Raw genomic sequence first — 23,022 nt, 5'->3', positions numbered from 1 at the left:
CTGTCTTGGGTCAGGTTCCCTTTCCTCCCATTCACTCCATTCAGTTCCTCAAGGACCCTAAGATCTTTCTCACCTCAGGGCCTTTGCACATGCTCTTCTCTCCCATCCACTTGATGTCTCCGTAACCCTTACTCATTACACATAGCTTTGAGTTAGATGTCACTTTCTTACAAAGGTTGGACATCATCCTTTTAGTTCTCCCTGTTTCATACTTTTTCACCACACTTTATACTTTTCTTCATAGTATTTATCGCAAAATGTAATAATGTGTTTCTTTGAGTAATTATTTGCCTAACTTCTTTAGCCTGCAAGCTCCATGAAGGTAGTCAGCACTACCTGTCTTGCTAACCATTCTACATCACTGCCTGACATAGAACCCAGCACACACACCTGCTCACTAACATGTGTTAAATGAATGAGTGGATGAACGAGCTCAGCCTTGTAAAATCACACTCCATATGTCTTGGGCTTCTACACACGGCTCCACACCACTGCCAGAGCGTCTGGTATGCAAATGCGATCTGGGGGTGCTAGCCACAGCTTGTGGATGGGGATCAACAGTCCCTCTGCAGGGGCTGTTCTAAGAAGCCCCTTTGTATTAAAAATATGGCTGAGGGAAAGAGGATAGCTCAGAATTCCCAAACAGTCTAAGTCTCTAAAATGGGAGCACCCAGGAACCAACCTGAACCTCCTCTATGTCTCATCATGACCTAAAGCCAGAAAAGAGCTCTCTGGTAGAGCCTAACCTGAGTCCCTACTTTTGCTCTGGAGCATGTGTAATTGCCATTGTGGGTAGAGGACACTTAGAGGAGAGCTCAGAATGGCCTGTGGCTTTGGCAGAAAAAAGGCTATGGCTGCTGGTTAAGGAAGTCCCTGGTTGCTCTACCATAAAACCGTGGTGCATAATTTCTTTTAGTATATCATTAAGGATATAGTAACAAACTAAATGCTTAGTATTTTCCCAACATATAGAAATGGCTAATATCTTGGTAATTTCACCGGATTTACCACTTGGAAAAGTAAGGCAGCTAAAAGTGTTCTTCTAATTATCTCCATAGAGGAGGCATTAGTTTCCTCATAATAATTAAATAGAAATATATTACTTCAATAGTGTGTAGCACTAGCCTAGTAGCTAGTAGGTGGTAAATACTATTTGTTAAATTTAGAAATTATTTCATGGATACTGCAGCAAAAGAAGAGAGTCTACCAAATTGTGAGAGAGATCCAGAGATAGGGGCATCCTGAATTCTGTGTTGATCTGAGTAGTTGGAGAAAATGTCCCTGTTCGGAGCAAAGCTACAAAGGGTTAACAAGATATTGGTGACTTCCTTAAGCACATTTTCTATTAGCGATTTTATCAGATAGAGGCTCCCTCCTGTTGTAATTTGAAGAACTGAAAAGACATCAAAAAGGGCACTGGTTGAGAGAAAAGGAGGCTGTATGTGTCTTCAACAGTAGGGACTTAAAATTCTGGCCGGGTGGTTTAGCATAATGTCACAGGAAAATTCTCAAATATAACACAGAAATCTAGGGATCCTAGCCCTAACTCAGCTCAGGACAGTGAGATAAATTTCTGGGTAGAAAGGAATAACTAAAACCTTATTAACTAAAATGTTATGATTTTAGGTAATATTTCAAAGCAAATATAGGAGTATATAGATGGCAAATATCTATACTTATACATATTAATAACCCATATATAGGCAAAAATCATTGTTTGCGGGAATATCATAGGTTTTCCCCCTGTAAACCTTTCTTCAAGGCTGTTGCTACATTGCCTTTTCAATAATAATAAAAAAATCAAATTCCACTCATCTTAAAGTTCCATTTCAGCCTATATGATTCTAGATCTCAAGCAAATGATTTTTCCTTATTTTTAAATTATTTGATTTTATAGGCCTTGGGGACTGAAATATTAATTCACACATTATTTGTTCCTCATACAGTATGTTATTTTATTCCGTAAACTCAGAGTTTCCAAATCCAGCCTGCCTTAGAATTACATGCGGGCATGCTATAAAAACGTAGATACCTGTGTCCCTGCATTAAAGATTCTGAATTAAAGACCTCAGGACGTCTGAGGAAGGAGGAGTCTATTTTGAAATTTCCTACATGATTCTGATATGTCACCTGGTTTGGAAAGAACAATGCTAAATGGCAATGCCCAGTGAATTTATATAAAAGGAACTCCTAGACAGATGGAAACATCCATGGAGAACTAAACACACATACATCATCAGATAAAGGAAATACTGGGTTTGTATTACAATTAATGATTATTTCCCCTTGAATGGGCTTTGCAATTTTCAAAAGCCCTTTCACATACCTACTTCTAGAAGGCATCTCACCTTTCTCTTCTCACTCTCTTTTTGCAAAAATAAGGATGTTGGACGAAACTATTTCCTTTAGCCTAAAAATACAGTCTTGTGTCTGATATATAGTAGCACTCAATAAATGTTTCTTAAATCAATGAATGCATGCATGGTTACCACTAAAAGCCATGCAGAGTACATTGGGGGACATTGGCAGGTTTTTAAAAAAATTGTCTTATCCCTAATAAACTTGGGCTCAGAGAAGTTAAACAACAAACTTAGTAAACGGGTATACAAGTAAATTTTCTGATTCCTCATTTGATGCTCTTTCTTTGATGCTAGCATTCTTGTTGAAATTTGTGGATTAGGCTGTGTTGGGTGAAGGACAGTCCACATGCCTGTATTTTGCATTCATACCACTACCAATGAATGACAAACTGCTGTATAGGTATAATGGCATGTAAGTTGTTGCCTTCTTCTTTAACCTCTGTCTACAGTAGAGGCAGTAATTCCAGAGGCTTGATATACGTGTCTACAAGTAATAAATCTGTGTGAGTTACTGCTGTGTCCTTGTAGATTTACAACTATAAGTTTTAATTCAACTCTGACAACGCATTTACATAAATTACAGCAACACAGTAACAATGCCATATTGCTGGGACTTTCACCCAGAGAAACTCAGGAGGCTTTAGGCAGCTGGCTTTCTTACTACTATAAAGGGCCACTCTCAGTATATATGAGATAGATGCATTTTACTTATGTAGATGTTTTCTTATATCCATTCTTATATAACGTTTTCATTATATAAATGTTTTCTTGCTCCTGTCATTCCTTTGAAAGTAAACTACGTTTTCAATACCTTTCTCTGCATTAATGAATATTCTAGATTAAGATGATACTTTAAAGCAGGAGCAGAATTACTTAACTAAACATTCAAAGCAATGAATGCAAATTATTTCTAAGCACCTACTTTGTCTACAAGCTGCTTAACAGCTCACTCTAAAGCAGGAACACAGATCAGCTGAGCTGGGAGGGATGTGGCACACCAAGGTTTGCAAGGCCAGCCTCTCCTCGCAGTGCAATGAAGCCATGGGGAAGCGGGCCTTGGCCTCTATGCAGGATGCCAGAATGGATCAGAGCCGAATCTTCCAAGGCTTATCCTGCACTCTTCCATCCCAGCTCACAGTTTCAGTAAGAATAAAGGGGACAGCTGAAACTTTTAAAGTAACTTTACTATTAATGTCTAGTTACTTTTAACATGTTTCCTATTGGCAAGCGTTTTGTTCTTAGACCAAGCCAAAAATTCTCTTTCAAATTAACTGGACTGCCCTTTAAAGATGATTATTAATCAACCCACCACCATGATTTATTGAGTAGTTAAAATGTAACAGTCGTGAATCTAAATATCTTACATACATTGGCTTGATTAATCTTCAAGAGGATCTAAAATAATTCCTATTTTACAGGCAAAGAAGCTGCTTTAAAGAGAACAAGTCACTTGTTCTGGGTCTCAAGGACAGTAAGTGAAAGGGCAGCTACCCAAACCCAGATCTATTCCAAAGCCTCTGCCATCAACTGTTATTTTCCTGTTGACTTGTCTCAGAGTACTCCATGGCAGATGTCAGCAAGTTTTCTTGAGAAGGCAAATGTTGGTTGCCTTCCTTGGGCCCACCCCTTGTGCTCAGGGAAGGGTGAGGCCCTGTCTTCTCTCAGGAATGAATCTCAGTCAATCATGATAGTTCCATTTTCATTCCAGCAACAGGTTTTTAAATGGGTAAGTGATATGATTTTGGTCAACAAGACAAGAGAAAGGGGTTTTCTTAAAGGGTGTATTTGTTTTAAAGTTCCCCTTTCTGCCTCAGCATGGTATCCTCTGCATAGGTTGCTGGCTTGGTGGCAGCCATGTTGTACCCTGAGGTGGTCCTGCCAAAGAGGCTGAGATGCCGAATAAGCAAAACAGAGTTTCCTGATAGACTCGGGTTTCTGAGAACACCACTGAGTTGCTCACCATATTACCTACCTCTGGATGCTTTGTTGTGTGAAATAATGAATTAATTTAAAGCCTTTTTATGACTATTACTTTGCAGATGAAATACCCTAATTATTAAATCTTTCTAACAATTCTATAATTCTTTTCTTTTAAAAATTCCTGCCCATACCTAAACTAAATCTTTCCGTTGTCTCATGTCAGTCTTTCCCATCAATCTGTAGCACATCCTTTTTCTCACTATTCTCAGAAAATACAGCTTTTGCTTCTGCATTATAGTATTAATTTCTATTTTTACTTAATGTATATATTTAACATGCTGTATTTTAAGGTTCATCAAAATCTGCTTGCTATTTGTCATGATTCTTACTCTTTTTCTTCACCCAGCCACCAGTGATGTCAATGAAGCCCTGATCGACTGTGCTGGGATCATTTCCAAAGCCTCCAGGAGCAAACCTTCTTCAATTCAACCTCAACGGTGTGGACAGCACACCGACCTTCCAAAATTGAAGGTCTGATTTTGTTGCTTTCCTGCTTCAAACTCTTCAAGTGGTTTCTCTGAACGTAACGCCAGGCATTCAGCAGAATATTAATTTATGCACTCAACTTCTGAAGTCAGTCACTAACAATTAAAAATTGGGAGATTTTAAAATAAAAATCCAGATTTTCAGCTTATCTTGAAAAATCTGAAGATCAGGCAACACTAGGTCCACACTTTCACCTGGCACGAAGTGATGGGATCTGAGGCACATGTGATTTCTCTCCATACAGCATGTGCCCTGCGGTGTGCCACAGTCTCCACTCCTCTCGATTCCAATACTGAAGCAAAATATCACTTGGCATTTTGTTCAAGGCTTTACCTGTTGTTTTACAGATGGTAGAATTAAAAACAAAAATATTTCTGGGATGGTACTATCAAAAATGGAAAAACATAAAAAAAGAGGGCTGATCTTTTATTAATTTATGCCACCTTCTTCGTCTCTGCAGGCATTGGTGTTTGTCACTGCTGACTCATGACACTCCAAACTATAAAGCAATCTGTCCAGGGGAGGCTTTCCAGAATCTCATTCCTCCTAACCATTAGGCTTGTCCACCTCCTCCTCTATCACACTTTCACACTCCTTTGCAACCTTTGCTTCAGGCATAACAAAAACAAAAACCTTACAGTCCCTGGAATGCACCATCAGCTAAATGATTCTCTGTGCTTCTGTTGATGCTTCATCCTCTCCCGGAAAAGTTTTCTTCTCCCATGTCTGCCCACAGAACACCTACTCAGGGATCAACTCAAATATCCCTTTGCCCCACTCCCCCCGAGACGGAGTCTTGCTCTGTCGCCCAGGCTGGAGTGCAGTGGCGTGATCTCGGCTCACTGCAACCTCTGCCTCCCAGGTTCAAGCGATTCTCCTGCCTCTGCCTCCCGAGTAGCTGGGATTAGACGCCCGCCACCACGCCCGGCTAATTTTTGTATTTTTAGTAGATATGGGGTTTCACCATGTTAGCCAGGGTGGTCTCGAACTCCTGACCCCGTGATCCACCCGCCTCAGCCTCCCAAAGTGCTGGGATTACAGGTGTGAGCCACCACACCCAGTCCAAACATCACCCTTCTGATGAACCTTTTCCTGTTCTTCTCCCCTCCACAGGATTCAGCTTGTCCTCCTCTGCGGACTGTCACATTCTACTGTAGCACTGAAAAGCTTTATTGTACTTATTTGTTTCATCTTTGTCTTTCCTGCCAGATTGTAAATACCTTGCCCACCCAGGTAGTCGTTCCCTTTTGCATTTCATAGTGCCATGTCAATACTTCTAGATATCATATGCTGAAGGTATGATAACACAATCTCTCTTAATTGACTTTCACTTTACTGACTCGTGGGGTTAACCAAGACTCCTATTCCCTCTGTCATATATCCTAACTGGTGCCTAGCACATGAGCAATGCCCGTGGTTGGGAGGCTACTCTCTGATAATTCCACTCACTATTGCTCTAACTAGTTAAGCTCTATGACCTAGAGTTAACCAAAGCTGAATAACGGTAGTGTGTACCTGTAGTACCAGCTACTTGGGAGGATCACTTGAGTCCAGGAGTTCAGGGCTGTAGTGCACTATGATCATGCCTGTGAACAGCCACTGCACTCCAGCTTGGGCAACAAAGTGAGACTCCCATCTCAAAAAAAAAAAAGCAAGAAAAGCAAAGAAAGGAAAAGGAAAAGGAAAAGAAAAGGAAAAGGGAAAGGAAAGGAAAGGAAAGGACAAGACAAGGCAAGATGAGCTAATGCTAGTTGTGCTTGGCAATGCAGTCGGGTTACATAGGATATATAATTCATACAATAAGAGTGGAAATAGGGCTTTTAAAAAACATATGTACACACATGAAATTAGGTGTGAGATAACTGTAAAAGATGGGAAAAAACACAAAAATCTAGAATTATACTCTGAGAATGCTTTATAAGTATCTTTGTCAGTGCACTTAAACAGAAAATGGTATGTCTTAGCAAGAAAAATGTTCCAGAACTACAACAATGGACCAACAATGGAGACAAGAGTCTTTGGTCCCTCCATAAAAGAGATGGGAAATAAGATTATCTTCATAAAACTTAAAAGGAAATGGTTTAGGACATACATCATTTTATATGATCCTACACTTGAGCAACATTTTTAATGAAGTGACCGACTTCTGGGGCTGAGGTCCTGGATCCAGGGCTTTAATGGTACCAGGTATGTGCCTCTTCCTCTACTAGACTTGAGGTCTATCTGAAGTTCCATTTGAGACAGGACCTACCAAATCTTGACACAACCCTTGAAATCAGCATCAGCACTCTTTACAACCTATCAGGAATGACAGAGTCATATCCTCATTACATATGTTTTAGAATACTCATGAGTCATATTTGGCAAATAACTATCAAGATGCCAGGCCTTGTTCTAAATTCTTTATATACTCAAAGTGGATATGAAGAATACGAGGCAGTGAATCCAGAATGAATTCAATGTACTAGGACTCTTCTATCTAGTATTTCCTAATTTTGTGGACTATATATATGTGGAATACACCCCCCCACACACACAATATGTATATATATTAGGCATTTATATTTATCTTTTTAGTGTTGAAGAGAAAAAGAGAATGGCTAGATGGGAAAGAATGGCATTAAGAAATATACAAAATAATGTGAATTTTTACTCAAAATAAATTTTAGCCTATCAAATGCTTTTGCAAGGATGTTGAAATGCCTATAACAACTGCTCAGTTTGTAAACAGTAGAACTCTCTGTCTCATCCCATTATAGATATTACGAAGGATATAATTTATTTTTTCTTGGTGCAAAATTCTTGAATACTGCCATTCAAAGTGTAACACAGATATAAGAAGTACTCATGGCCGGGCGCGGTGGCTCACGCCTGAAATCCCAGCACTTTGGTAGGATGAGGTGGGCGGATCACTTGATCACTTGAGGTCAGGAGTTTGAGACCAGCCTGGCCAACATGGTGAAACCCCGTCTCCACTAAAAATACAAAGAAAAATTAGCTGGGCGTGGCGGCACACACCTGTAATCCCAGCTACATAGGCAGCTGAGGCAGGAGAATCCCTTGAACCCAGGAAACAGAGGTTGCAGTGAGCCGAGATTGCACGACTGCATTCCAGCCTGGGTGACAGAGTGAGACTTTGTCTAAAAACAAAACAAAACACAAAAAAACAAAACAAAACAAAACAAAACCATGAAGTACTTGTGAGTGGTGGGATAAATAACAGAGAAATAGATAGTCCTCCACACGGTCAGTTAAAACTATTCTTTAAAAAATTTTAAACTTTCAGAATAAATGATGGTCTAATTTCAGGCATTGTTCTGGATATCTGTTTCTCTACCTAGAAGTTTTTCTCTAAATAGCATTTCACTTTTAAAACTAGTAGCTTGTTAGGCAATTCTTCAATGCAGTGTCAGGAAGCCATTGTCTTCTCCAACCATTCATCTTATGATCACCCCTGATGCCAATTTCTGGTTGTTGCTCCAGAATGTCACAGAAAACACCTGCCATAAAACCAGCTGCTGAAAAGAGCAGGAAGAAAATACCTAAAATGTCACTGTCTAAGTACTGTAGTCAATTCTCACTGCAATTTTTGCAATCACCACATAAGTGCCCTTGATGTATAAGCGTTATAGACTTCTGCTCAGTGAAAACTGTGCCCGAAGCTCAAAATTCTGCCCCAAAGAAACATCAATCTTACTGTCCACAAGATCCCTAAGGTCCACTGCTCCTCCTAACTAGAAGTAAAATCTTTGTTATTTTTAGAGAGAAGAACACATTTTTTTCCAAACTTCCATTAATATAGGTGTGTTTGCTGACATTTCTGTTTAGACTTGAATATCAGCTTTCTTTTGCTATCTAGTGTCTTAGAGTGCTTGACAGAATTAAATCTGTCATAGAAGATTACATTGGCTCATTTTCATTAAATGCTTTAAATCACACACTGAAGACATTTTCATACCTTGCTAAGTCCCCATTCCCCCAAAATATAATTTTAGCTAATAGAAAATGTCAGCATTCAGTTATTTAATATTTTGCTAATACTATGTAACTTTGTTTACAACATCTATATTACTCATTTAGCATGTAATAAATCACAGATAAGAAATGTCTCTGCTTATCTATTGAAATAACTGTTTCTCACTTAAGATTTGTGAAATTCCCCATATTACGCGGATTTGAAAATTGCTGTAATATGGACCATTCACACACACATCAGGGGACACATTTCTGATATTTCTGATAAGCATGCTTTCCCTGTGTTTTCTTGGTTCTCTGGGCTTTGCATATGTTATACCTTCTGCCTGGAATAATGTCCTTTGCCCTTCCCCTCCTTTGCCTAACTCCTAATTGTTAATTGCTCAGTTCAGATATCCTCTCCTTCAGGAAGCCCTTCCTAACCAATCCTCCCCAGACCCTAAACAAATCTGGGGTAGTGCTCTTCTTGCTTTCTCCCCTATCACTCCAGGCTGCCCTCCTTGAAAGGTTGTGCACGGCACTTCAATTATGGATGTATATCTGCCTTCTATACCAAATTATGTTCCCTGAGGGTAGGAACAGTTCATATTTACTTTTTGATCTCTTGCCTATAATACAGTGTCTGGCACACATAAGAGCCATCATAAGTTTGTTTTATAAACAAAATGAATAATAAATCATGAATAAATGGAGAAACAATCTGTTGTCTAAGATGACAAATACAGGAGGCAAAACAGGCCAATAGTGAGGGTGTTCCTTTTTTTTTTTTTTTTTGAGACAGAATTTCGCTCTTGTCGCTCAGGCTGGAGTGCAGTGGTGTGATCTCGGCTCACTGCAAACTGCAACTTCCGCCTCCCAGGTTCAAGTGATTCTCTTGCCTCAGCCTCCTGAGTAGCTGGGATTACAGGCACCTGTCACCATGCCCAGCTAATTTTTGTATTTTTAGTAGAGATGGGGTTTCACCACGTTGGCCAGGCTGGTCTCGAACTCCTGACCTCAGGTGATCTGCCTGCCTTGGCCTCCCAAAGTGCTGGGATTACTGGTGCGAGCCACTGCGCCCAGCTGGGAGTTCCATTTTTTATGAGAATACCCACAGTTCAAAAGTCTTTCCATTATTCACAGTTGCTTATAAACTATTTGTGAAACAGCATCAGAGCATTCTGATAATAAAATGCACAAATCTTTTCACTTAGCAGTGCTCATCCAGAATTTACCCTAAAAAACCAAATATTCATAAAAGTTATATAAATAAGGATTTCTAGGACAGTGAAACTATACTGGATGATACAATAATGGGTGAATACATGTCATTATATATTTGCCCACACCCATAGAATCCACAACACGGAGAGTGAACCCTAATGTACTCCTGGTGACAATGTGTCAGTATAAGTTCATCAGTTGTAACAAATGTCCCACTCGCGCAGGGGATGCTGATCATGGGGGAGGCTATGCATGCGTGGGAGCAGAGGTATATGGAAATCTCTGTACCTTCTGCTGAATTTTGCTGTGAACCTAAAACTGTTCTAAAAAAGTCTTTTAAATAAATTTTAATCAGTTGACTCAGAAGGAGCCTAATATGGCAGTAATGTTAAAAGCAATATTTATTTTATAATACTTTTTTTTTAAATATTGAAGAACAAAATATCAGTAGGACAACAGATTAATGTGCTGGAAAAAAATCGGGATAGACAAAGTGACAATTATTAAGCACAGATGAATGAGGACAGATCAGTAAGTATAATCTTGAATGTTGTATTCATTCTACTACTAGTTCAAATAGTCCTGGGGGAAAAAAAACAGCCAAAAAAAAAAAAAAAATCCTAAGAAAGCAATTTCAACAGATTTAGCCAGTATGAAGTAGTGTATCCTGCAGCAGGAGGGAACAGAATAGGGTGAGCTGATTTAATCTTATTTAAACCGATGGTTAAATAATAATTAGGATAGCTAACATTTTTTGATATTTATTTTACATATATTTATAACAGAATGCTAGAAGTGTTATTATGTCCATTTTATAGATGAATAAAGAAGTACAGGAGTTTAAGTGCCTTGCTCAAAGCCACAAAACTAAGAAGAAGCTGAGGAAGGACTTGAATTCAGGCAGCTCAGTTTCAGAATCTACTCTATTAACTACGCAACCACACTGCCTTCTCTAGTAAGAAAGACGAAATAAATAGCCTAGTAACTGAATTTAGAGATCACATTAAATATGGCATATTATAAACACCAACAATAAGATAATTATTTTGAGCAACAAATATGAATACAAATAAAGAGCCTGAGAGGGCTGTGTAACTTACAAGGGGTATAAGTAATACAAAGGGCAGGCAAAATTAATTTCAATAGGAGCATTAATGAAAACATTAACAAACACAGAGCCAACACTCATTATTTTAATGTGGACTGTCTTCAGCATTTTTGTTTGCCAGGAGTGCTTCACCTATTACTATAGAGTAACTGTATTTATTCAGTGAGACATTTCAATATAATATAAAGATAAATGTAACTGGAACCAGGCATCTCCTGAAATCCTTACTGTGTTTGTAATAAATCATCCAACAGATATTTCTGAATGCTTCCTGTGTAACCTGGGAAAGGAGGATAGGGAATGACAGCGAATGGGGTTATTGAATGAAACAGCTCATAGGAGGAGGGGATTATGTATGATGATCAAAACCAGAATCTCAAAGGTCTTGAGGAAAGGCCAAGAGCCTAATTTAGGCTGTCAGCAGAGAGAAAAGGTAGATTTCAGGTATACCATTAAAGAAAAGTTAACTGAACTTAGTAACTGGATATGGACAGGTGAAGGAGAGGCAACATGACTTGTGGTGCCATATTATTATGCCAGTTACAGGAAAAGGCAGGTTAGAAAGGATGCTGGTAGAAAGTATGGGCTAGAGAGATTGTCTGACACATTGAATTTGAGACAAAAGATATCCAAATGGAAATGTCTAGCAGATTGTTAAAAGTCATGGAGCTGGAGTTTAGGCGGGGCCCTGGCTGGAGACCTGATTTGTCTTACCTGCTTACAGGGAATAATCAGTATCAATAATAATGTATGGATTTTCAGCCAAAGTCAGGAAAAAGAATAGATGAAAGGAGAAATCTGTATCCTGGGCAGTAGAGTGATAAGAATTAACATTAAGGTCCTCTAAGAGATTAGGAAATCCAGTAAATGAGATAGTTGCAAACCAAGGCAGGTGACAACGCTATGGAAGTTAAGGGAAGATAGAATTTGAGAGAGAGGGAAGTCAGTTGTATTAAGCCATGCCAAGGATGTGTGTGGTTTCAGTGGCTCGGTAAAGGTGGAAGCTAGAAGGTGTGGGGTGGAGGGGGTGCTGTAGGCTGCGTGACAAGGCACATGTTAACGTTCCAGAATTTACCTCCTGCTCTATACGGGATTAGAGTTAGACCACAGTTGCCATAGTGCTGTAGATATCATCAATCTTTGCTTCTATTTTATTTCTTTCATTATCTGGCCTATGTCAGGCCTGTAATGGTTTAATACAGAAATATAGATAGATCTTTTATGACTCATAAGAAAGGTTTTTCTATGCTTTTTCTGAAAAGATATCCTATTCTCTCTACACAGAAACAACAATTTGATGACATGATTCTGAAATACTGAAATATAACCACACCCAAACTAATATATTTGATATAATTACAGCACAGTTTGTTTTGGTTTACCATGTCATATTATATTTTTAAAGTTTTTTTTTATTCTAAAGCCTCAGAGTTTTTTAGTTGAACAACATGCATTGCATTGTGCATCTACTATATACCAGGCACTAGACAACAGGAAGCTTTAAGAACAGGTTCTTTAAGGAACTTAAAACTTTTCAATAGTAAAGTTATTTTAATAATTTGATATAGAGAAGTCTTCAGCTACACTTTCTTTCTCTATACATCATTGCTTTTTTTTTTTTTTTTTTTTTGGTAGCCCTTCACCAAAGTATGAGAAGAAAGTAAATGCCTACATCTACCAAAGTGGATGACGCCTCCAAGTGACATAGTACAGTCTGTCCGTGGTTTTCTCACCCTTGGATTCAATCAACTGCTGATGGAAAATATTTGGAGGCAAAATGGATGGCTGCATCTGCATTTAATGTGTATAGACTTTTTTTTGGTCATTATTCCCTAACCAATACAGTATAACTATTTATATAACATTTACATAGTATTAGATGTTACAAGTAATCTAGAGGTGATTTAAAGTATATGAGAGGATGTGCTTTTGTTATATGTAAATGCCTCACCATTTTATATCAGGGACTTGAGCATCCATGGATTTTGGTACCCCAGGGTGGCCTAGAGCTAATTCCCTGTGGATACTCCACCAAGGGATGACTGTACAAACTTCACGAGGAAAGCTAGTTAACAGGAGCCTAAGAGAATCTTGCAAAGAGCGAGCAGTTATTACAAAGAATGCATTCAAAAAGGATTAGAAATCAGTGAGATATGATATCAAGTCTGCCAAACCAAAGGCAAATACTGCTAGAGGGAAGATTTTCATTGCTGACTTAACCAAACACATGCCTGGATCGCTAAGGAGTCAGGGACCCTAATTCACCTGCTTAGCAAGAGCACAGCCTATCAAACAAAATTTAAGCACTTCTTCATAGGGAGTTAGATACTTTAAAAAAAAAAAATTAAGTAAAATTCCAGTCAGGTATATTCCTAAATTGCTGGCAGTTCCCAAGTAAAAGCACAGTCAGCAGCACAGCAGGACCTTAACTACTGAATTGCATCAAAGTTTCTGATCTCCATAATCAGTGGAGACTCAGCTACCACCACAGGCAAGAACAGCCTGCAGAAAGGAAATCTTCACATGGCCTAAGGCAGTGCTGCTTCAACTTTTCCACCCAAGCGCTCCCTATTGAGCAGGGTGAACTCCTGGCCCTAGCACCTACAAAAGCCTAGATGTTTCCAGTTTCATCTGTAAAATTCCCTACAATTAATGGAATTAATTATAATGCAATATATTTCCAATTTTATTTTAATATAATAATCGCCAACATTTACTGAATGCGAACTACTTGGCTGGTGCTGGCTAAGAATTTTACCTAAGTTACCATTTTGACTTCTGACACAGACTCTCTCCTTTGACCAAAACCTTCATCAGGCTCCTCTGAGTTCCCTGCTTGACTAGGCCTGAACTTGGGCTTCCCTCTCTGTCCTTCTTGAATCCAGTTTGAACAAGAATCCTAAGTCAGTTAGAAGGAAATCTCCCTGGGCATCTGACCATACCTCCAATATCTTAATCCCCTGGCCTGCCTTCAGCAAGAATCCTGTCTAGTCAGCTTAGCCAGAAACCCCGTATCCTTGATGTTTCTTTGTAGTACAGTTGACTCTTGAAGAATGCAGGGGTAAGGGGTGCCAACTCCCTCAGAGTTAAAAGTCAACATGTAACTTTTGACTTTCCCCAAATTTGACTACTACTTATAGAGTACTAGAAGACTAGAAGCCTTAACCAATAAGTTGACACAAACCAGTCATTTGACACATATTTTGTATATGTGTTATATACTGTATTCTTACAATTAAGCTAGAGAAAAGAAAATATTAAAATCATAAGGAAGAGAAAATCTATTTACTCTTCATCAAGTGGAAATGGGTCATCATAAAGGCCTTCATCCTCCTCAACTTCATGTTGAATAGGCAGAGGAGGAGGATGAAGAAGAGGGGTTGGTCTTGCTGTCTCAGGGGTGGCAGAGGGAGAAGAGGTGAAGGAGGTGTAAGAGGGGGCAGGAGAGGCAAGGCACACTTGACGTAACTTTTATTGAAAAAAATCCACGTATAGGTGAACCCGCACAGTCCAAACCCTTGTTCAAGGGTCAACTGCAATTTTCCATGCACTGACCCCACCCTGCTCCTTGGTTATAAATCCCCAATTGTCCCTGTAGGAGCTGGAGTCTCTCCCTCACTGCGAGACCCCGTTGTAGCGGTCACTATGCCCACGACCATGTCTGCCTTTGATAAAGTCTGCTTTACCATGTTTGTTAACAAGTATGTAGACAGATTTCTCTTTAACACTTCTAACAATAATAGATATTATTTCTGTTATGATTTTACAAATCAGGAAGCTTCAGCTTACAGAAGTTAATAAACTATTCCAAGGATACAAAGTTAATTATATTAATCTTATATCAATATAATTATATAAATAATCATTAACATAGAGATGGAGTTCAACCCCACACAAATTTTTAGTTATCCTTATCCTCTATATTATACTATAATGTTTTAAATCACTTTTAAATTAGTTGACTCTTCCTCCTCAATTATTTCAAGTAGGGGTTAGCAAACCCTTTCTGTTAAGGGCCAGATAATATTTTAGGCTTGGGGACCACAAAACAGTTTTTGCCAGTGACAACTACTCAATTCTGACATTGTAGTAGACAATATATAAACGAATGTGTGTGCCTGTGTTCGAATAAAACTTTATTTACTAAAACAAGTGGCAGGCTAGCTTCAGGCCATAGTTTGTCACCCCTGGATATAAGGACAATTCATATTTCAGGCCAACATGCCATACTTATCCTGTGGTTTTGCATAATCTGTTTGGGAATAACATCTAAAAAAAAAAAAACAGATTAAAAAAAAGGCAGAAGTCAATACCAAAAGGTAAAGGAAAAGGATTTAATTTTTCCTTTATCTTTTACCAACCAATCTCACAATGACAACAGGGGACATATATGACCCTTCAGTCTCTCAGTCATGGGTTCTCTGACCCCACTGGGCCTCTTCTCAGCCTCAGGATCCTTTCTTGCCTTTCAGTGTGATTCCCCCAATCTAAGTGATCATGTCTTATTTTTCCATCCAACTGGGACCATACCCCTACAGCCAAGTGAATTTTCTAGTTATCCCTTTATATGTATTTTTATGTGATATCGCTGTGTCTTTGTTCATACTAAAAAAAATTGTCCCACACCCTCTGTTAACTGATTCCAACAGATTCTTTAAGAAATGCTTAATTGCATTCTTAGTTTAAAATGATCCTTTGATTCACCTATAATACATCATTTCTAAACATGCTACCCATACTATGAATCTTGTTTCAAATGTTGGCTCATTTTTTTCCAAATATTATAATGCTAGTAAAATAAAAGAATTAAGAGAATAGCTTAAGAGTTCAGTGTCGCTGGATATAACTGGTAACTGACAAAAGTAATGATTGGCGTTAGAGATTTAGCCTTGTTTTCATGTTCTGAATGATGAGAGGAAGGTGCAGCCTTCCCTTTCATACAGAAGTGGAAAGTAAAGGTTATTCAATAATTTGGGTTGGTAACTTTGGGTATCAAAATCAAGAAGATGGGCTGGGCGCAGTGGCTCACACCTGTAATCCCAGCACTTTGGGAGGCCGAGGTGGGCGGATCACGAGGTCAGGAGATCGAGACCATCCTGGCTAACACGGTGAAACCCCGTCTCTACTAAAAATACAAAAAATTAGCTGGGCGAGGTGGCGGGCACCTGTAGTCCCAGCTTCTCAAAAGGCTGAGGCAGGAGAATGGCGTGAACCCCGGGGGGCGGAGCCTGCAGTGAGCTGAGATCGCGCCACTGCACTCCAACCTGGGCGACAGCGAGACTCCGTCTCAAAAAAAAAAAAAAAAAAAAGAAGATGAGGTAGGAAAAAATTATGGGGACACTAAAATGTCTAAATAGGCTGGATGCAGTGGCTCATGCTTGTAGTCCCAGCACTTTGGGAGGCTGAGGTGGGCGGATCACTTGAGGTCACAAGTTTGAGATCAGCCTGGCCAACATGATGAGACCCCATCTCTACTAAAAATACAAAAAAATTAGCCAGGTGTGGTGGTGTGCGCCTGTAATCCCAACTACTCGGGAGGCTGAAGTGAGAATCACTTGAACTGAGAATTGCTTGAACCCTCAAGGAAGAGGTTGCAGTGAGCCAAGATCACGCCACTGTACTCTAGCCTGGGCAACAGACAGACGCTCCATCCCAAAAACAAACAAAACAAAAATAAGATGCCTAAACATACTAAAATGATATACATAAAATGGCATATGAATGACATTACATATTCTTGTTAAGAAAGAATGTCTTTTTGATAAGTGTTTCTCAAGTATTTTAATTGAAAAAGATAAGATATTCAAAAAAAAATTTTTTTTTGCATGTTACCAAGATCTTCACTGAGACCACTTAGTAGGAAGAAAAATACAGAAATATACCCTGAAGTACAACTTTGTCCTTTCTCATTAATTCTTCCTAATAGCTGTTGTTCTCTCACTCATCTTGGGGTCGCCTCACAGTGCTCACACTGCCTCACTCTTCCTCTGCTGATGGCAGCTGTGTCTTATGTGGTAACAAAGAGTCCTCTCTGTGATCTCCTCACTTCATTTTTAAAGAAGCCTGACAAGGTCGCCTTGTTCTTTTTTTTTTTTTTCTTTACCTGGTAGATGCTTGTGGTTTATTTCTCTCAAATTTACTAGCAGTAATATACTCCAGTTTTAAAAACTGTCTTAACAAAAGAGAATCTGAAAATGCTATCTGAAGAACCTGTCTCTCTTATGAAAGGATCTTATAAATAACATGCAATTTAACTTTTAAACAAGTATTCAGAGTGTTTTCATTGTTCTCAGTGAGGGCCCACAGTAGAAGAATATGGTGGGGAGTTAATGTCTTTAAAAAATCACAAACAAAATTTGACAGTTAAACAAGTATGGCAAATAGTGCATATTTGATGCACGCCCAGAAAATGCACAATGCACATTCACACATTAGAGACTTTGAGAAGGTCTGAACAAAGAAAGCTGTTTAACATTCCAACAGTATTCCCTAAACTTGTCTGACCCCTGAAATTTTTACCCCCAACACCTCAACACCTGTTACCATCTCTTAGAACTACTTCATGGAAAGAAGCCAGACTTTTAGATAATTAATTAATAGTTCATTAAATTTAACAGACAGTTTAACATTTTAGCTACATCCTTATGAATTTCTTCCTATCCTTCTGGAAATTCCTAATACAATAATATGGAATATATCCACATTAATAAATGCTACAAAGAAATATAAGAAGCTATGACTTGGAACTATTTACCAATGCAACATTATAAATTTACCGTGATCATGGTGGAGCCTAACCCCGATTTTGTGAAGTAACAGTGCGACTCTGGGATAAAGTGATTTAAGGCTATGTTTCAATTCCTTTACATCTAAAGTGGGGTTAGATTTGCCCTCTCTTCCCAACTGGTATATATTGAGAATCAGGTGATCAAGATCAGGAACTAAATCAATAATTTTTCACAAACAGTGAAGTGTTATAAAAGCATAAAGTGTTACAAAAGTATAAAAAGTAGTATTTCAAGTACAGCATGTATTTCCTTTTCACAGAACTATAATAAATGCTGTTGTGATTTCTTCTTTTTTGAACTCTGACTAGATCACTGTCTTATAATTGTGAAATACCTCATTTTGCTTAGAGAAAATTAATTTTTGTTCAATCATTATATCATAACATATCATCAAACTTTTCAGAAAACACATGGCAAAAATAAGATCAGAAAACTCGGTTTAAAACAAGAAAAGATGTATTGCAAAATAGTTTGTTAGCAGTGCCACCTTACTCTGGGCTCTCTTATGAACTCTTCTGTGGCAACCCTTCAGTCCCAGTGAATGAAGACAGTAGGGCTCTATATTCTGTGCATCCTTCATTAAACTATTGATCCCTTTAGCATTATCCATAATGTTCCAGCAGCTCAGCACGTCAACTGGTGAAGTGCTAGTCTCTCTCTCCTTTCAATAACTTCCACGCTTTATGGAGAGGAAGTCACAATGATTTATTTACCTGACATTTTCCCGTCCGGATGTCGTACAGGGCCACTGAACCATGGCGAGCTCCAACTGCTATTCGGTGATTCCGCTCATAATAGCTGACCATGTAGAACCTGAGTTGAACATTTTAACAACAAAAACAAAAACAAGAAGCCAGGTGAGATGACCTGCACTTGGAAGTGGACGGCAACATTTCAAAGGTTAAAGCTAGCTCTGATATATATTTTGAAATAAATATATCCATAATAAATATATTATGATTTTTCAAAAATGTTTCATTTTAGTAATTCTTGAAAATTAGCTGAAAGAAAAATGATGTAGAATATCACTTTGGCCTCTTAATAATTATTTTCAACAGAAACAACTTACAATCACAAGCACCCTTGAATTTTTGAAACAAGAAATAAGGGCCAAATAAAAAAATTAAATATGAAAATCCAGTTTTGCTACGGTGACTACTATGCAAATAGTTCTATTTGAGCAGAAATGGAAAAGATGAAAAGACTTACGTATTCCATGTAATTATGTTCTCCTGGTTTATTATAGTATGAAAGAGTAAAATATACTTTCCGGCAGAACAATCATAAAAAGACTACATAAAATTTATGCCTAAGTTCATATCAGTAGTTTAGAATAAAATTAGAAAACTATCCACCAGAAAAAGTTATCCTGTCAAGTTCCCTTGATTTCCCATGTTTACCAGCTTATCTAATGATAGCCGTGGCTTTTAGCAGTGTGAATAAGCATATTTGGTACTTATATTGCATTGCATAAAAATAGGATTTAGCAAGGATGGTTTGAAGATTGTAAGAGATTGATTTATTGTTTATTTTTATTTTCCCAGATTAATTTTCATGATGAGGTTAAGTATTTGAATTCCTTGTCTGTGCATTGCCATACTGATTTCACGTCTACATGGCTGAGGCCTGAAGGTAAGAATAAAAATTATGAGAAGTATAAATAAGGTATAATTTTATATCTGCGAATAGTTTCAAATATATCTTCCCATTATCTAGTCCTATTGTCTCAGTGTGAGTTGCCCAGATGAACAAGTGGCCTACCCTAGATATTTAGGAGGATTTTGCACCAATTCTATTACACGTTCTTTGTCTTTTCCCCTTGGGTTCCATAATACCAAACTAACTGTTCTGTTAATATTTATATTTTATAAGGGGGGAGGAAGAGGCAAAACATGACAGAAAAAAAAATCTCATTTCTCTAATGCTTTCCTGAGGTAGATATACCAGGGCATGGGACAGCATTTCTGATATTCTAGTAATAGAGGCTGAGAGAGACAAGATATTTGAATGTGGGAGCATTCTGAAACCAGGGATATTCTGACAAAGCCATTTGGCATTAGCAGACACTATGACATTCATATATATTTCATAAATCTGGAAAACAAACCATTAAATTTTTAAACTTTTGTTACTTATTACCAAGTAATACACTGAACAATATTTTTGTCCCAACCCTAAGCCCCACTGAATAACCAACCTCCTCCCCTTTAGTGGAAGGTTAATGCTCATTTTTTTTTTTTAACTTTTAGTAACAGGAAAGAAACCACTTTAGTGTGTCCTGCTGGGTGGATTTTCTGTGCTCATGAATGGCACTGTCCTCTTTGTACATTGGTTTGAGAGAAGGAAGGATATAGAAAGCTCCTAAAACATATGAAGCTTCCCTGGCTACTAAGTGGTTAGGAAAAAGCTAGTTTCTCAAAGTTTTTCTTGTCCAAAGAATATTACTCTACCTTAAGAGAAAGAGTGGGAATCAGCATTCAAAACCTACCATTCTCACATTTGAAAATGAAAATGATTTAGAAGAGTTTAAAAAACATTTACTGTTTTGTTACTCGATAATTACAGTGGTCTAAGTATTGGGCATCACTGTGTCTATAACTGTGCCTACATCTACATCTATATCTATACACATATACTCATCAATAATGTATGTCTTATTATGGTACATAGAATATAATATCTAAGAAATGTTTTAGCAAATATTTATTCTGTGCAGATTAATAGGCACAGGAAAATATAATTTGCAGTGGTATTTTGTTTTACCTATTATTTGCACAAATTTAACAACTATATTGCCAACATCCTTTTGCAAAACTGAAAATAATTACCCCCAAAATAACCCTCTTCAAAACAATACATTGGTAAGATATACTTGTGTTGACAAAATCTTACTTAGTGAAACTAGAATCTGAAGAGGTTTTGTTACATTGCCCATTTCCTATGCTCTGGATATCAAACTCATCCTTCTGTATCATCTACAAACACCATTATTTATGGTAGAAAGAAAGATCAAATCTATTCCTGGAATCAAATCGTTACTCTTCCTGAAAGGACCATATCTATTACAGGTCTGCATTTTTCATTCTTTGGAATTTACTACTGCACTAATACTTGTAAACAATAACTTAAAGAATTCTGGACAGTGAAGGTCGTAAGGCATGTTTTAATCTTAGGATTTCTTGTTAAACTTTTTATTCCTTTAGCAGTGGCTCTCTAAACAAAAGAAATCAGTGGTATGTACGCAGTCACTTCCCAAGTATTCACTATGGGAACCAGCTGCAGTGAACCAATCCCTGCTGAGGCTTCCAGAGCCCACCATCCTCCTGGTCTGCTCTTTCCTGGAGCCAGTCCTCCATGTAGGGTCTGTCAAGACGAAGGATGGTAAGTCCTCTATGTAAGGTCTGTGAAGACGAAGGAGCAAGATGCATTACTTGCTCCCTGCCCTGAAGGGATCAATGGATTGAAGAGAAGGGTCCGTTATAGTTTTTAAAGCTGCACTTTTCTAATCTTGACCAGATCCTGCATGACCGATTTTTCCTAAGGGATGAAAATTCCTGTAAAATTTGGGGGTTTCAGAGTAAGTGTTATTGTGTGTTGAGCCTTCTGGAAATGGTGTCTTGGTCTCCAGTTCACTGTGTTGATAACATGTCACTTAGGCAGTTGCCCATGACCTGGCAAGAACCATTTTTATATTCATGTTTGAACAACAGTTCTCCTCTGCTAGGCAGACCACAAGGAAACTGTGAAGCCAGAGAACACATCATCATTCAAGTCAGTGAAAGAAGAATCAAGTGGAAATGGGTAATGATGTAAATTATATTTCTTGCTGGAGCTGAGGTGGTCATCATCCAGTAAGTTGAAAGTCACTGATCTCCATGCTTTCATCATTGTCCGCATGCAGTCAGAGTAACTTTTCAACAATAAATCAACTCCCTTCTGTTCACAACCCTGTTCACGCTGCTCTAGTCACAGTGATCTCCTTGCACTTTCTTGAATATGCCAAAGGGGTTCCCATTTGGGGGTTTTGACAGTTGCTGCTCCCTCTGCTTGAAAATCTCATCAGCCTGTTAACTGCCATTGCTCGTGTCCTCACTTCATTTACATCTCTGTTCCAAAGTTATCTTGACAAAGGAGGCTTTTATGGGCCACCTTGTTTAACACAACAGCCTTTTACCCATTATTTTTAACGCAATATCCTACTTTTTCTTTATTATGTCCATCACCATTGAGATATTAAACAATGATTTTTATTTATTGCTTTTTATTCTCCATCTGGGACTTTGTGTTTTGCATGAATACATAAATATGGTCCAAGCAAGTAGGATGCAACAGAAAGTGAAGTTTGAAACATTACACTTACCCATTATCCAGTGTATAATCTATGCTAAACATGGATTTTTATGACCAATGAATATTTTATAGGGCCTAAAGTAATAACTGAAATGAACAACAAAGGAAACAAAAACTGTCCAAAAATGGCAGAAATCAAGAAATGGGCTCTCCCATGACCCTTCTAGAAATGTATTTTCAGTGGAAACAAACAATTGTAGATTTACAAGAAGTTATCTGTAAAGACTCCTGGAGTCTGGGTACCTTAGCATGAGACTGACAGTTACATAATAAAAAATATGTAGTTATATATTAGGGAATTAGAAAAGATTGCATGAGCTGAAATTCAAAAAGGTAAATACAAATAGTCTAAATAGTAATATACACAATAAAATATATTTTCAATATAAATGTTGTCCTGGAAAAAAAATGACTCTAAGAATTTGCCAAAGATTTATATTAGCACACACAAAGTTCAATAAAAATGGTATCATTTTGATGCCATTATTGAAATAGGGCAAAACATAATTAAAAGATAATCATTTATCAATCATTATTAACTATTACTAGAACACGTTATTGTGGAGGAGTGATACAATCCAGTTCTTCCAAGATGTATTTGTGACTTCAACTATTGAGGAGCAACCCACAGTGGGGTGTACAAAACCCCGGAGAGGGATGGTTTGAGTTTGAAACACAAATATGAACTGAGTCTACTCTGGCACAGCAAATCACTTTGAAGCACACCATGTTGCTTGGGAGTTTGCCAAACACTCAGTACCTGAGTTTCTAA

General features: G+C 38.1%; 1 protein-coding gene across 5 annotated transcripts in view; it reads right to left on the bottom strand.

Moving 5' to 3' along the window:
- The window catches only part of WDR7 (WD repeat domain 7), a 380,267-nt gene that overhangs the window by 48,545 nt on the left and 308,700 nt on the right, over positions 1 to 23,022 (bottom strand). For all 5 annotated transcript variants that reach the window (XM_003827244.5, XM_034943806.3, XM_003827243.5 and 2 more), the window contains one exon: positions 18,614 to 18,713. In XM_003827244.5, coding sequence (XP_003827292.1) covers positions 18,614 to 18,713 — 100 coding nt within the window. The remainder of the gene's footprint in view (positions 1 to 18,613; positions 18,714 to 23,022) is intronic.

The sequence above is a fragment of the Pan paniscus genome, chromosome 17 (assembly GCF_029289425.2).
Source record: "Pan paniscus chromosome 17, NHGRI_mPanPan1-v2.0_pri, whole genome shotgun sequence".
Classification (NCBI taxonomy): Eukaryota; Metazoa; Chordata; class Mammalia; order Primates; family Hominidae; genus Pan; species Pan paniscus.
Note: the sequence above shows the minus strand (reverse complement) of the source record. Positions and strands in the feature narration are given on the sequence as shown.